This window comes from Ambystoma mexicanum, chromosome 9 (genome assembly GCF_040938575.1).
Source record: "Ambystoma mexicanum isolate Mex_15411 chromosome 9, UKY_AmexF1_1, whole genome shotgun sequence".
Lineage (NCBI taxonomy): Eukaryota > Metazoa > Chordata > Amphibia > Caudata > Ambystomatidae > Ambystoma > Ambystoma mexicanum.
Genome location: NC_090931.1, coordinates 655,722,972 through 655,736,200, shown reverse-complemented (window position 1 = coordinate 655,736,200; position 13,229 = coordinate 655,722,972). Strand labels below are relative to the sequence as shown.

The 13,229-nt window shown below is 50.9% G+C and overlaps 1 protein-coding gene across 6 annotated transcripts in view; it reads right to left on the bottom strand.

Moving 5' to 3' along the window:
* Positions 1 to 13,229, bottom strand: part of INPP5K (inositol polyphosphate-5-phosphatase K) — a 697,161-nt gene that overhangs the window by 316,797 nt on the left and 367,135 nt on the right. For all 6 annotated transcript variants that reach the window (XM_069615422.1, XM_069615421.1, XM_069615423.1 and 3 more), the window contains one exon: positions 12,196 to 12,312. In XM_069615422.1, the coding sequence (XP_069471523.1) occupies positions 12,196 to 12,312 (117 nt within the window). The remainder of the gene's footprint in view (positions 1 to 12,195; positions 12,313 to 13,229) is intronic.

Sequence of the window (13,229 nt, the reverse complement as noted above, 5' to 3'; positions counted from 1 at the left end):
TTGAAGAGGGAGGGAGAGGTTGAAGGTGGAAAGGTCCAACACAACTCTCAGGCCAGCCTGGTGGTTCTTCTGTATGGTGAAAATCCTGGAGTAGAAGCCCAATCCTCGCTGGGAGGCTGGAACTTCTTCCACTGCCTGGCTCTCGACAAGCGACCGAATCTCTGCCAACAGAGTTGCTGTCCCAATCTGTGGGAGTTGAGGATAGGAGGGAAGAGAGGAAGGGATCGGTAAGTGGTACCCCGTGGATACTACCGAGAGGATCCAAGGGTCCGCCAACTTCTGACCCCAAAACTGTGCATGAAGGGCAAGCCTGCCCCCAAACCGGAGACACGTGGACCTGAAGGGACGCGTCATTCCTTCTTTCCCTCCGAGGCTGTTGCAGAGGAGGGGGACAGAAAAAAGCCCTTAAACCCCACCCCCCCCTTTTGTTGTTTACGCCTGTGTTGACTCGGAGAACGGTCAGGCTACCTGGACCTCCGTTCTGGGAAGCCACAGAACCCTCCAAACGTCTGCCCACTGTCGGAGCGCTGTTGTGACTGGGTGTACGCCTTGGGTGTGGCCTTCGTAAGGATAAAGACTTCGCAGTTTGCGAACTGTTTTTCTTTTTATTTAGCTCCTAATCGGTGGTGGAGTGAAAGAGGTCGCCACCCTTGAATGGAAGGTGCAATATGTGTTCCCGGACGTCTGGGTTGAATTTAGTAGCCCAAAGCCAGGCAGTCCTTCTCAAGTCCGCGGCGATGCATATGGCCCGGCCATAGTTGTCTATGTGGGCCACAGTGGAGTCCATGGTGTCTTGCGCCACCATTTTAGCCTCTGCCAGTCCTGCCTTGAAGCATGACTTGCTCTGCAGCAGAGGTTCTGGAAGGAAGTCGGCTATTTCCCACCAAAGCCTATGGTTAACTACTGCCAGCATGCATGGCATCCGCGTTGGCTTCACAATGATGCAGCGAAGCCCCGAGGACGAAGTGTCCGAGGACGACTGAGGCTTTGAGTAGAGTGACGCCGCAGCAATCACCGAAGAGTGTGGTTGAGGGTGGGCTGATAGCAAGAGTGTATCCCCCTCCATTTGCCTATATTTGGAGTCCAGGCGTCGATTGACCGGCTGGACCAAGTGGGGTTTGAGCCACTCCTTCTTGGCCAAGGCGAGTGTGTCCTTCTGCATCGGAATCCCTGTTCAAGCCGTGGGGCGTAGAGTGAGGACTTCGGCAAGTACTCATGCCTCCAGTTGTTCCACTTCGAGTTGAGGAAGGCCCAACTACTCTGCCAGCCCTGCAAGTCATTTGTGGTAGGCTTTGGCCGACGATGGCGTGTTGGGGTCTTCTTCCTCGTCTGTGTCCACCTGTGTGTCTCGCTGGTCTGGTGTGGGTGGAGGGGTGCTGGGCGCCGAGGGCTGATGTGTGGAGACCGTAGCCGGTTACGGAACTGCCTGAACTGTGGGAGGCAAGGGAGCCGGAATTGAAGGAGCCGGCATGAGCAGCCGTGGCTGCCCTGGGGCCTGCGGCGCTGGAGCCAAAGGAGGAATGACTATGGGCGAAGGCGTCGGGCCGGAGAAAGCATGTCCCTGATAACATCCCGGAGGATGGCCCCATCTGAGGAGATCTCATGAGTGTGAGGAACTTTTCAAAGAACCTGTCCTCGCAGGCCGGTGGGGTGGCAGGTGATATTGACGGGATAGCGGGCAGCTGCTGGGGCCGGTGCGTATTCTGTCTAGCTGGTTGCAGAGGAAATCTGCCCTGCGCTGCTGATGGATAAGCTGTAGGCCACGTACCTGGTTGGCACTAGTCCCACCTTGTAACTCGTTCTCCCGCCTGCTCCGTTCTTCAGGGTGGTATAGGATAAGCGGCCATCTTGTTTGGCACGTCTGCCATCTTGTCGATCTGCATGCCACGTGCCGAAGCCGTGGTGCTTGGCTCACTGGGCCCGGCGTCCTGCAGCACTCGGTGGAGCACGAGACCTATCCCTGCACCTCAGGCCGAGACGTGTAGGCGTGTCGCCCTCGGCAGAGTCACCGGTAGTACTGCGTACAGGCGTCCCCTCGGCCATGTTGCAGGTACAAGGGCATAGCCCCTCGGGTGTACACCCGGTAAAAGAACCTTGTGGTCCCTCAGCACTGCCTCCGGAAGGATCTACGGACCCCTTGTCCTGGCAGCCGGTAGTTGAACTAGCCTCGGTACCTGTGCTGATCTGAGAACCGGAGAGGTTCCTCCCGCTCGGGCGTTTCCTTGGGAAGGAGTCACCCTTGCAGGGTGCACTGGAAAAGAGCGGCCCTCCCTTGGGCCTTGACCTATGTCTGACCTTCAAGTCCTCTGGAGGCGACTTCTCGAAGAGCTCCCTCCACCTAGCTAGTCTGTTCTTCAGAGAATGCGAAGACAGTGCGTTGCACGCGGTACACCCCTCCCATCCTTGGTCGGGGCCAAGGCAGTGGAGGCAAAGAGCGTGGGGATCTGATGTAGGGAAGAGCCCCTCGCAGGCTGGACACCTGCTGAAGCCTGCTGAAGTCGACATGCGCCAGGGAGGAGCATGGCACCAGAGGACTGAGTACCTGATTGATAAAAAGATAAAAAGACAGAAAGTATCCGGGGAAGAGCGCGTGGTATTACATGGCCGGAGCCAAACCCATGAGCGTTAGTGAAATCGGCCCATTCCCATCGACGCGGAAAAGGGGACCGAGGAGTGGCGCTGGGGGGCGGAGTCAGGGGAGCGCATGCTTCCGGGGCCGTGTCCCCGCACGCCTCTAAATTTAAAGGGAAAGAAGGTTTCGTTTGGTGAAAAAGGTTCAGTCTCCCGTCCCTAGTGAGGGACGCCCATGCAGTATGGAAGAAATGGGATGGGGCTCAAGTGTATGTGTTAAATCATTGTGATCATGGTACAATATGGATGCGCCTTGTGCAGGATCTGGGGAAGGATTTACCTTGCCTTGTCATCTGCGACCCCTGTAGCCCCCTACCATGAGGAGTCGTTCCAGACTTCCCCCGAGAACTCCTGATGCAGAACTTTCTTCCAGGACTTCATGATATTGGTAAAGAGAAATTCTGAGCTTGTTTCCAGGAAGATGTAATCTCGCAACATTACAGGTTCTTCTTTTACAAAGTTCCTCATGCACTTCCCATAAAGCAATACTTTCCCTGTTATATCTCCAACACTAAGCGTGGCTTCTAGAAATAAGTTTGGTATAGATAGAACTATATATCTTCCTTAAATATGTTTAACATATCCTTCCACAATTCCAGTATTCCATGGTTTAGTATTTGGTGTAAGACTCTCAGCCTTTTAATTTCCAGGAGATCCATCTATATGCAGATGGCAGCTTTTTCCCAATCATTGCTGTCACTTTCAATGCTCAGTTGTTCACTCTCCAATGGATATACCACCAGGCCCTTCTCAGATGTGCCAGAATGTTGCTTGCCTCTATGCGGGGGCAAAGGTGGCTGGATTTTGGTATAATGTCATTGAATGCAGCCTATTTAGGTTTTACTTTACTGCAGTATGAGTTCCTTGTCTTGCAGTTTCACCATCCATTTTAATGCTGCCAGGTTTGATATTTATTTTGAGCACTCATTTTGACTTTTCTTTTTGCTACATTTCTATCAATATTCTTGTTTAGCACCCAGCCAAAAGAAATTGTTAAAGCGTTTGGTCATTATGATGCAGTATGCTTTTGTGATCAACGTCAGGGAGCTCAGGAGGCCCTGTGAGAGCTGCACGTTTCTCTCTAATCAAAACCACAGATCTCTGAAGACAAGGTGACCAATCTCTCAGAATAACCTAAGCATTCTGATTACCAGACAAGTCAGTAACTAGATGTGCATTTGTGATAATGAAACTTCAGGAGACAGGCGGATGCTAAAACAATATTTATTCTAATGGGTAAAGGGTCCTTAATAAAACAAAGAGTATCGTCCTCTGGTTTCCTTCACCAGTGTTTGGCCCTTCCAATGTAGATTGAAGCAAGTCCCAACTTTGTCCTATCTCGTGGTGTCCGGATAGGCCCACCACTCCGATCTTCGTTCCTCGTCCTCTTCTCTTTCCTGGAAAATGAGAGAAGCACCTCAGTTTCATTTGGCGCGCTTTTAAAGGGTTCCCTAGGTTCAAGTCCCCACCAATCAGCATCAGCCTTGTCTGGCTTACACCTATTGGCTGCTGAGGGGTTGTCCCCGCCTCCCTTAAAGGCTGCCGTGCTAGCGTACACCATTTCCTGTTTCCCGAGACCTGGAAAACACCGGAGGCGATCACGTGATCGCAACCCCGATCGCGTTGGGTATGGGCGTGCTCTGGGTGCCTTCCAGGAGCAACCCGCTCCGGGGCCGCCGCGGGGCACGCCACGCTGAAGGGCCGGTCGCCCCCACTCCACGCCGCCATGGAGTGCCTGCGCCCTCGTCCCCCCTCCTTCGGGGTCAGGCCCCCCGTCAGGTGAGTGCAGCTGTGATGCGCCGCATTTCCGAGCAGCGGCTCGCGTTCCTTCGCTCTCTGCGTTTATGACAGACGAGAGCGGAGGAGCCGACCCGCGGTTCACAGGGCCCCCGATCACCGGTGCAGCCGGTGCAACCAACATATCCTGCTGGCGCCGAGGCGTATCCCCACACATCCCCACCCCAGTCCCAGGCCGTTCGGCCCGGGAAGCACACCTAGACAGGTAGTCGGCCACCAGCTGAAACCTGGCCGGTTTGTGCAACGTGAGGAAGTCAAAAGGCTGGAGGGAGAGGAACCAGCGGAGCACCCTCTGGTTGGTATCTTTATGTTGCGCAAGCCACTGCAAGGGGGCGTGGTCCGTGTACAAGGTGAACCGGCGACCCAATAGGTAGTACTTAAGGGAGTCGATGGCCCATCGGATGGCCAAACATTCTTTCTCAATGGTTGAATAGGCAGCCTCATGAGGCAGCAACTTCCGGCTGATGAAGCACACAGGACGTAGGGCATCCCCCCCAGTCTTGTGAGAGTACAGCCCCTAAACCCTGGTTCGAGGCGTCTGTTTGTAGGTAGAAATGTTTTTGAAAGTCCGGGCAACAAAGTACAGGATTCGATGAAATCCTATGTTTCAGGAGTTTCATGGCATTCCGGGTCGCTCGGGTTGTTGGTTAGGTTTGGAACACCTTTGAGCCTCAAAGCATCAGTCAAGGGGGCAGCCACCGAGGAGAAGTCAGGAATGAACCTCCTGTAATATCCAACGAGCCCCAAGAACGCTCGGATCTGTTTCCGGTTGGTGGGAGTCAGAATATCGTGTATAGCCCGAGTCTTGGATAGTTGTGGTTTCAGGACACCCCCACCCACTATGTGCCCCAGGTATTTGGTTTCATGGGTTCCGATCGTGCTTTTCTTTGGGTTTATATGCAAACCAGCCCTATGCAGATCGGCAACCACTAGTTCGAGATGGTTCAGATGGGCTTCCCAGGACTTGCTATACACCACAATGTCATCCAGATAAGCGGCTGCATATCCGTCATGTGGTCGTAAGATGATATCCATTAACCTCTGGAACGTGGCGGGGGCGCCGTGTAGTCCAAAGGGCAGAACCTTGTATTGATAAAGTCCCCTTGGTGTGGAAAAGGCGGTTTTCTCCTTGTCCTGGGAACGCAAGGGGATCTGCCAATATCCCTTGGTTAGATCTAGGGTGCTTAGAAAGAGGGCCGCTCCGAGGCCTTCCAAGAGCTCGTCCATCCGCGGCATAGGATACGCTTCGTATTGGGAAATTGTGTTTAGTTGTCTGTAGTCCATACAGAAGCGGACGGACCCATCCGGCTTGGTAACCAGAACTATGGGGGATGACCATACGCTGTTGGATGGCTCAATGATATCCATCCGCAGCATTTCGTCTACTTCTGAACTGATGACTCTTCGCCTGGCTTCGGGGATTCGATATGGCCTAAGCCTTATGGTTTTTCCGGGTTCTGTGTTGATCCCGTGTTCCAATATTCTGGTCCAACCGGGCAACGTAGAAAAGGCATCGGCATAGGGGAATAATTTGTCCATGACGTCTGATTTCATGTTCGGGGAGAGGACATCGCCCCAATTGATGGCTTCGAGGGTGTCAGGAACGGTGTTCACAGTTTCCTCCGATTCTGGTTCCTCGGGTTCTGTGAAGGCACTCAGACTCGGCTCGCTCCACTCCTTCAGAAGGTTGATGTGATAAACCTGGTCGGTTGTGGTCCTATCCGGTTGATGCACCCGATAAGTCACTGGGCTGAGCACGTCCGTGATTTTGTATGGCCCTCTCCATCTGGCCAATAGCTTGTTTGCAGACGTAGGCAGGAGTACCAGTACTTGGTCTCCGGGTTTGAAGGTCCTCATTAGGCTCCCTTTATTATAGTTCTTCTCTTGGATCGTTTGAGCCTGGCTGAGGTTTGCTTCGGCCAAGGTACGCAGAGCTGTCAGATGGGTTTTTAGCTCCTCAGTGTATTCAGTGAGTGATACCTCTTCGCTGGCTTCCCATTCTTCTTTAACCAGATCCAATATCGTCCGGGGTTGTCTTCCGAATAGCAGTTCAAAGGGGGAGAAACCAGTGGAAGATTGGGGTGTATCCCTTAATACCATCAACACCAGAGGCAACACCCGATCCCAATTCTTCGCGTCCGGCCCTGTCACCCTCTTCAGCATTTTCTTGATCGTCTGGTTATACCGTTCAACCAGTCCATCGGCCTGGGGACGGTATACAGAGTTTCTCAATTGTTCGATCTGGAGATTCTCACATACTTGCAGTAGGAGGGCGGACATGAAATTCGTACCCTGGTCTGTGATTATTTCCGAAGGCAACCCCCCTCGTGCAAAAAACGGAATAAGCTGATCACACAAAACTCTGGCGGATGTCCCCTTTAGGGGAAACGCTTCCGGGTATCGGGTGGCATAGTCGACGATCACTAACAGATATCTATACCCCCTGCTAGCAGGTTCCAAGGGACCGACAATATCCATGCCGATTCTCTGGAAGGGAACTGTTATGAGAGGCATTTTCTGTAGTGGCGCCTTTGCTGGTAGGACACCGCTGGTCAATTGGCATGTGGGGCAGTTTTTACAGAACTGCGCCACTTCCCCGTATATGCCTGGCCAGTAAAACCGCTTCAATAGGTTCTGCTGGGTCTTGAGGGAAGCCATATGGCCGCCACAGGGATGGTTGTGAGCCAGTTGTACAACTATGGCACAATGTTTTTTTGGTAGTACCAATTGCTCCTTGGCGACTTCATCCTCGCCCTTATATCTTCGATATAGTAACCCCGGCGTAATAGGAACCCTGGTCCCTTACTTAGATCGGGTTCCCCATCTTGTGTTGCCCTTTCTCGTGCTACCCGTAGGGTTGGGTCAGTTAGGGTCTCCCCCCTAAGGGTGTCTTCATTCTCCTCCAAATTCCAATCGATGGGTCTGGTCATGTAACTAGCCTGACACCATTCCATCCGGGTTCGTCTTTTCCGTCCTGGCACAGGGATCAGGGAAGCAGAGTCTGACGCTGGGGCGCCGGAATCGCGCGGAATTCTCTTTCCCTCCAGGGCATTAATGGCCTGTTCAAAGCCAGGCAGGTCGGTCCCTATAACTACCGGGGCAGGCAGACACGGCAGGCCTCAAGGGAGTGGTTGTGTCGTTTAGTTCTACCACCACATTCTTCATTGGATACCGCTTTACATCCCCATGGATACATCTAATGGGTACTGTTATATTAGATAAATAGGGAGCGTTACTCACGGTTGGTGATATGGCGGTCTGCTGGCTGCCGCTGTCGAGTAGAGCGCGCGATGGTCTGCCATCCACCCGGATGTCCACCACATAGGGACCCGGGATGCTCTCCTCCGACCCAGGGCTCAGGTATCCGATGTCCATCGGTTCGGCTGGTCTCCTTCTAGGGCAGAACCTGGCTATATGGCCCCATTCATTGCACTCGTAGCATTGCGGTTGCTTGTATCCTGGTGCTGCCAATGGGTGTTTTTCCTCACCTCCTGTTTTTTTGGCTTCCGGTTTTCTGGAGCTGTCGTCGGCGTGTCTCCACCTCGTATGTAGGGTCCTACCACTCCGGAATGCAAGGGGGTCGGATATCGGGATTGCTATCCGGGCTGTTATTCCAGCTGGCTGCATCTTGTGGTGACCCGCCTTCTGGTATGCTGAGGCGATATCTACCGCCTCAGTCAAGGAGGGCCGGTGATGCTGTCTAACCCACCTCTGCATCTGTCCTGGTAGGGCTTCGATGAATTGCTCCAGGATGATCTTGTCGAGGACGGGTTGATTCGCTGGGGTGGGAAGTAGCAGCCATTTTTCGACCAAGTCTTTTATACGATAGTATAGCTGGCGCGGGCTTTCCCCCACCCTGAGTCTGGTCTCTCTCAGCTGTATCCGGTAAGCCTCTTCATCTAGGCCTAGACGATCCAGGACTGCGGCCTTAATTTCTCCGTAGGGAGTGCTGCCATTGGGGTTAACCGCCTGATAGGCACCCTGCATCACCCCGGATAGCAGGGGGGCGACATACTGTCCCCAACGGTCCGGAGGCCATTGCGCATTCCTGGCGATCCTCTCAAAACTGGTAAAAAAGAAGGCAGGATCTTCCCCCTCCTTATATTTCTGGAGTAGAGCTGATGGCACCAATGGTTGGTTTCTGACGTTGGCCACCACATCAGTGAGACGCGCTATGGTCTCGTGTTGTTTGTCCTGGGCTGTGGTTTGTATGGTGCCCTGCAGCTGGATGGCCTGCTGGAAGGCTTGTCTATCGGCAGCCGCCTGTTGGGTTTGCAGCTGTATTAATTGTTGCAGCTGCTGCTGCCCCTCCGATAGCGTTTTGATCAGTGCCTCCATGATGTTGTCGGTATCCCACCTTCGTCGCCAGTGTGATAATGAAACTTCAGGAGACAGGCGGATGCTAAAACAATATTTATTCTAATGGGTAAAGGGTCCTTAATAAAACAAAGAGTATCGTCCTCTGGTTTCCTTCACCAGTGTTTGGCCCTTCCAATGTAGATTGAAGCAAGTCCCAACTTTGTCCTATCTCGTGGTGTCCGGATAGGCCCACCACTCCGATCTTCGTTCCTCGTCCTCTTCTCTTTCCTGGAAAATGAGAGAAGCACCTCAGTTTCATTTGGCGCGCTTTTAAAGGGTTCCCTAGGTTTAAGTCCCCACCAATCAGCATCAGCCTTGTCTGGCTTACACCTTATTGGCTGCTGAGGGGTTGTCCCGCCTCCCTTAAAGGCTGCCGTGCTAGCGTACACCATTTCCTGTTCCCCGAGACCTGGAAAACGCCGGAGGCGATCACGTGAATGCAACCGCGATCGCGTTGGGTATGGGCGTGCTCTGGGTGCCTTCCAGCCGCAACCCGCTCCGGGGCCGCCGCGGGGCACGCCACGCTGAAGGGCCGGTCGCCCCCACTCCACGCCGCCATGGAGTGCCTGCGCCCTCGTCCCCCTCCTTCGGGGTCGGGCCCCCCCGTCAGGTGAGTGCAGCTGTGATGCGCCGCATTTCCGAGCAGCGGCTCGCGTTCCCTCGCTCTCTGCGTTTATGACAGCCGAGAGCGGAGGAGCCGACCCGCGGTTCCCAGGGCCCCCGATCACCGGTGCAGCCAACATATCCTGCTGGCGCCAAGGCGTATCCCCACAGCATTATAAAGGTGACCAGCAACTGTTCAATTCTGCTTCTTTCTCTGAAAGAAGATGAATTCTAGTCTTCCAGTCTCTAAATGAGAGAGTAGGTTTCAATGTTCTGGGATTTTGGTGTCAGGTTTGGTCAAAGTAATTAGACCACAGTGGCATTACCATAAGTATGTGCCATGCTCCTAACTCAGTTATAGTTTGCACATTTCATCCGCCCCTCTTAGTATGCAGGCAAGTGTTTCCAAGGAAATGGCGAACAGCAAGTAGGGGAGAGGTCATTGATGTATTGCTTGAATAAGCTGGAGAGCACTTGTTGATTTGTGCATGTGGTGCTGAATTATTATTATGCGTAATTGCCCATTCAATTAACTATTTGTTAAAGCAAAATTAGCATGTCTGATTTAGACGTGGCCAATGTACCGTATATGGTTTTCCCCCTTCTGTAATGGCTTGGCAGGCTGGAAAACGATGGTCTGGAGGGTTGCCCAGAGTTATACCCGTGGTTATGATTAATTCAAAACCTTCCAGCCATCACCTTTTTGTTCCGTATAGATAGTTTACAGCACAGTTTTTTTTTCTCCCACGGCCTATATCATCGAATTTGTTTTAGTGCATTTTGCCCGAAAAATAGGTGAGGGGATGGGTTGGGGTTATATTATGGTGAGGGGGCTGCAGGTGGGTCTTCCCCCGCATCAATATGCAGCAAAAAGGTTTAAAAAAAAAAAACCTTGAGAAATTGATGAAATCGAGCATGAAGAAAAAAGAACCTGGAGAAATCACATATATCCCAATATAGTCTATCAAAAACGGCCCATTTCCAACAATTAACAGGAGTGAAGTTTAGGTAGCTTCACTAGAACATCCATACCATTTAATTCTCAGATGGTCAGAGTATGCTCTAGCTGTGGGGACTCCCAAATCGACAGGGTGTTTTACTTCCTCGATTACTCACTGAATCCTGTCTGCATAAGTCGTTTCAAAATCTTTAGATCAATACTCAACTTTAAGCTAATGTGGTAGCTTCAACGTTCCCCATTGGTAGTTTTCCTTTTTATACTCGCCCGATAAATTGGATGAGGTACTTTCAGATCCCTCATAAATGGACCGTAAGATTTTGTGAGGAAGGGGCAAAGTACACGCTAATATGTTTTATAACATTTGAGCAAAACAAAAGTGATGGCTGGAAGGTTTAGATTTAATCTTAACCTCCGGCATTGCTCTAGGTAACCCACCAGACCATGGTTTAATCGCCTGCCAAGCCATTACAGAAAGGGTAAAGACCATATGCAAATCAGGCTGGGTCCTGACCACCCCCATCCCCGTAAGGGGCAGTCCAGCCCAACCTGCTTCATCACATCCCTTCTGAATGAGACCACAAGCAACCCCAGGCATGTTTCGACATCATCAGGCATCGCAAGTGAGGTATAGCGGAGGTGAAGATTAATTCTTACCTTCCAGCCCTCGCCTCTTGTTTCACCGTTGTAACATTTGGGTGCAAAGTAATCTTGGCACAGTTCTTGTTTCCAAAGATGTAATATTTTCATATTTCTTTTTCTTCAGCTATACCGCTCCTATATTAGGGCACTCACCATTCAGTTACGTTGTACTGAGGATTCCCTTATTACACCACTGTTCATTTGCCTCTCCTATACTAAAAATCAATAACCACACCCATCCCTCCCAGCACGGACAGGACTGTCCTGAAGAGCTACACCCAAACACCTGGGCACTTATTCTAACTAGCCTCCTAGAGACAAGAAAAGCCCCTCCCCCTTTAGTGCTCCAGCTCACACTATGGCTAACCGTCATCTACTTCCGCACAAGTAGGACGGAGATGCAGTGCTTCCACACGCAAGGATACTCCACTGCCATTGCCCCGAGCACATACATGAGCCACACACACCAACCTGTACTTCACTACCTACAATCCAGGGCAATAAATACCACCTAGCCCTCTCCAGGCATTGCAGGGATGAGGGGGACCGTCTTACTTTTCTGATGGACATTTTGCTTAAGCAGGATACTTAGTTCATGGACCTCTCTCTAAGGAAATCCATTATTACGAGTCCCTTTCCAGGGAATAATCCGTTCTGCTTAGGGACCCTTTACCTCCCCACCAAACACCTCTGGAGAAAATCTACTTTTGAGCCTTGTACGTAGGTCTCGGAACTCAGCTGTGGGTTCACATCCTGGAGAGCACTAGAGATGCCCAGACAGCTTAGGAGAACACAATGTTTAGGACATAAAAATCCAGGCCTAGAATTCCTCCCCATGGGAAACCCAACTCCAGAATATTTTGTACGATGGAATTCATTCTAGAAATCCTCTCTCATAGGACACTCTCCTCAAGTCCTCTCTCCCTATAGACAGCAAGATCAGCTGTTCCTTCACATGGAATAGTAAGCAAACACATGCTTTGCCAATGAACACATAGGTCAGCTGAACTTTGTCTTCAAGGGACAATCCCCCGGGGGCAGACAGCCCAGGAATACTTTCCCAGGTACAATCAATTCAGGGATCCCTCGACAGTACACTTAAATAGTCTTATTTCAGTGATTACACCCTAGAAACACAGAAATCAAAGTTCAACCATAGGGGTACCGATATACAAATCGAGCGTACCATTAAATGTCGGTCTTACCCAGTATCCGTAGATGCCAGTGCGGGTGTAGTTGGTGTAAATGTCCTGTATAAAGGGGATATGCTGGTGCTTCACAAAGATCAGCAAAAGGAGACCTTGGAGCCGGAGGCAGGCTATCTGAAAGGAATTACATAGATATTAGACATAGAATACATGGAATACCAGAATGGAGACATCTACATGGGCTATTTTTGTATATTAAAAAAAGAAAGTGTGGACAATAGTTTGGTAAATACAGGAAATGGAGGCTATTGTGAACTTTGTATATACAGAGGGTAGAAGCAGCAGAGAGCCGGGTGCTCCCTCAAGACTGCTGTTGAGAGATACCGTCCATTGACTTGCCTTTCGTAATCAGACCAAGGAATCCGGAGGATGGGTCCAGCACCGCCACATCGAGGCAAATCCAACCACAATCTTTTCTCCTAACCTAAGGTACTGTGGGGAGTAAGCTATTGCTTACCTTGATCCGTGAAGTCGCTTCAGAGCGTTGGAGTGCACATAGAGGTGTCCAGGTAACCCACCCTCTTACCTCCGACTCAAGCCGCTGCTTGTGTCCCTTTAGCCAATTCTTTAACAGGGTCTCAAACGTTGATGGTGTCCTCTTTCATCTTAGAGACTAGAGACTGTAAAGTATCCACAGCAACTTTCGTATTCTGCTGCTTGTCAAGATTTGAAGCACTCTCCGAAAATGCCTTTAGCTAGGATTGTGTTTTGGACCTTAAAGACTTGCTTTGCAAAGAAACTGCCTCTAAAACCTTAACTGCCAGTGTTGCACTAACCAACAATTTTTCATTTCAAAAGTCACCATCTTGTATGTGTATCCCAAGTAAATGTCTTTACTGTATTTCTGCAAAAAATTGCGGGTGCAGTTATTACCGATAATACGATAGAACTGTCACTACTGTCAAAAGCTGTAACAAACGTAACCGCGAGCAACTACAAACTAAGCAGTGGCTTTTAAAAAGTATCCTTAAGTATTACTAAGTGTTTTGGTTTATTGCGCTAAGTATTTTAAAGTGATTCTTGTGTAAATA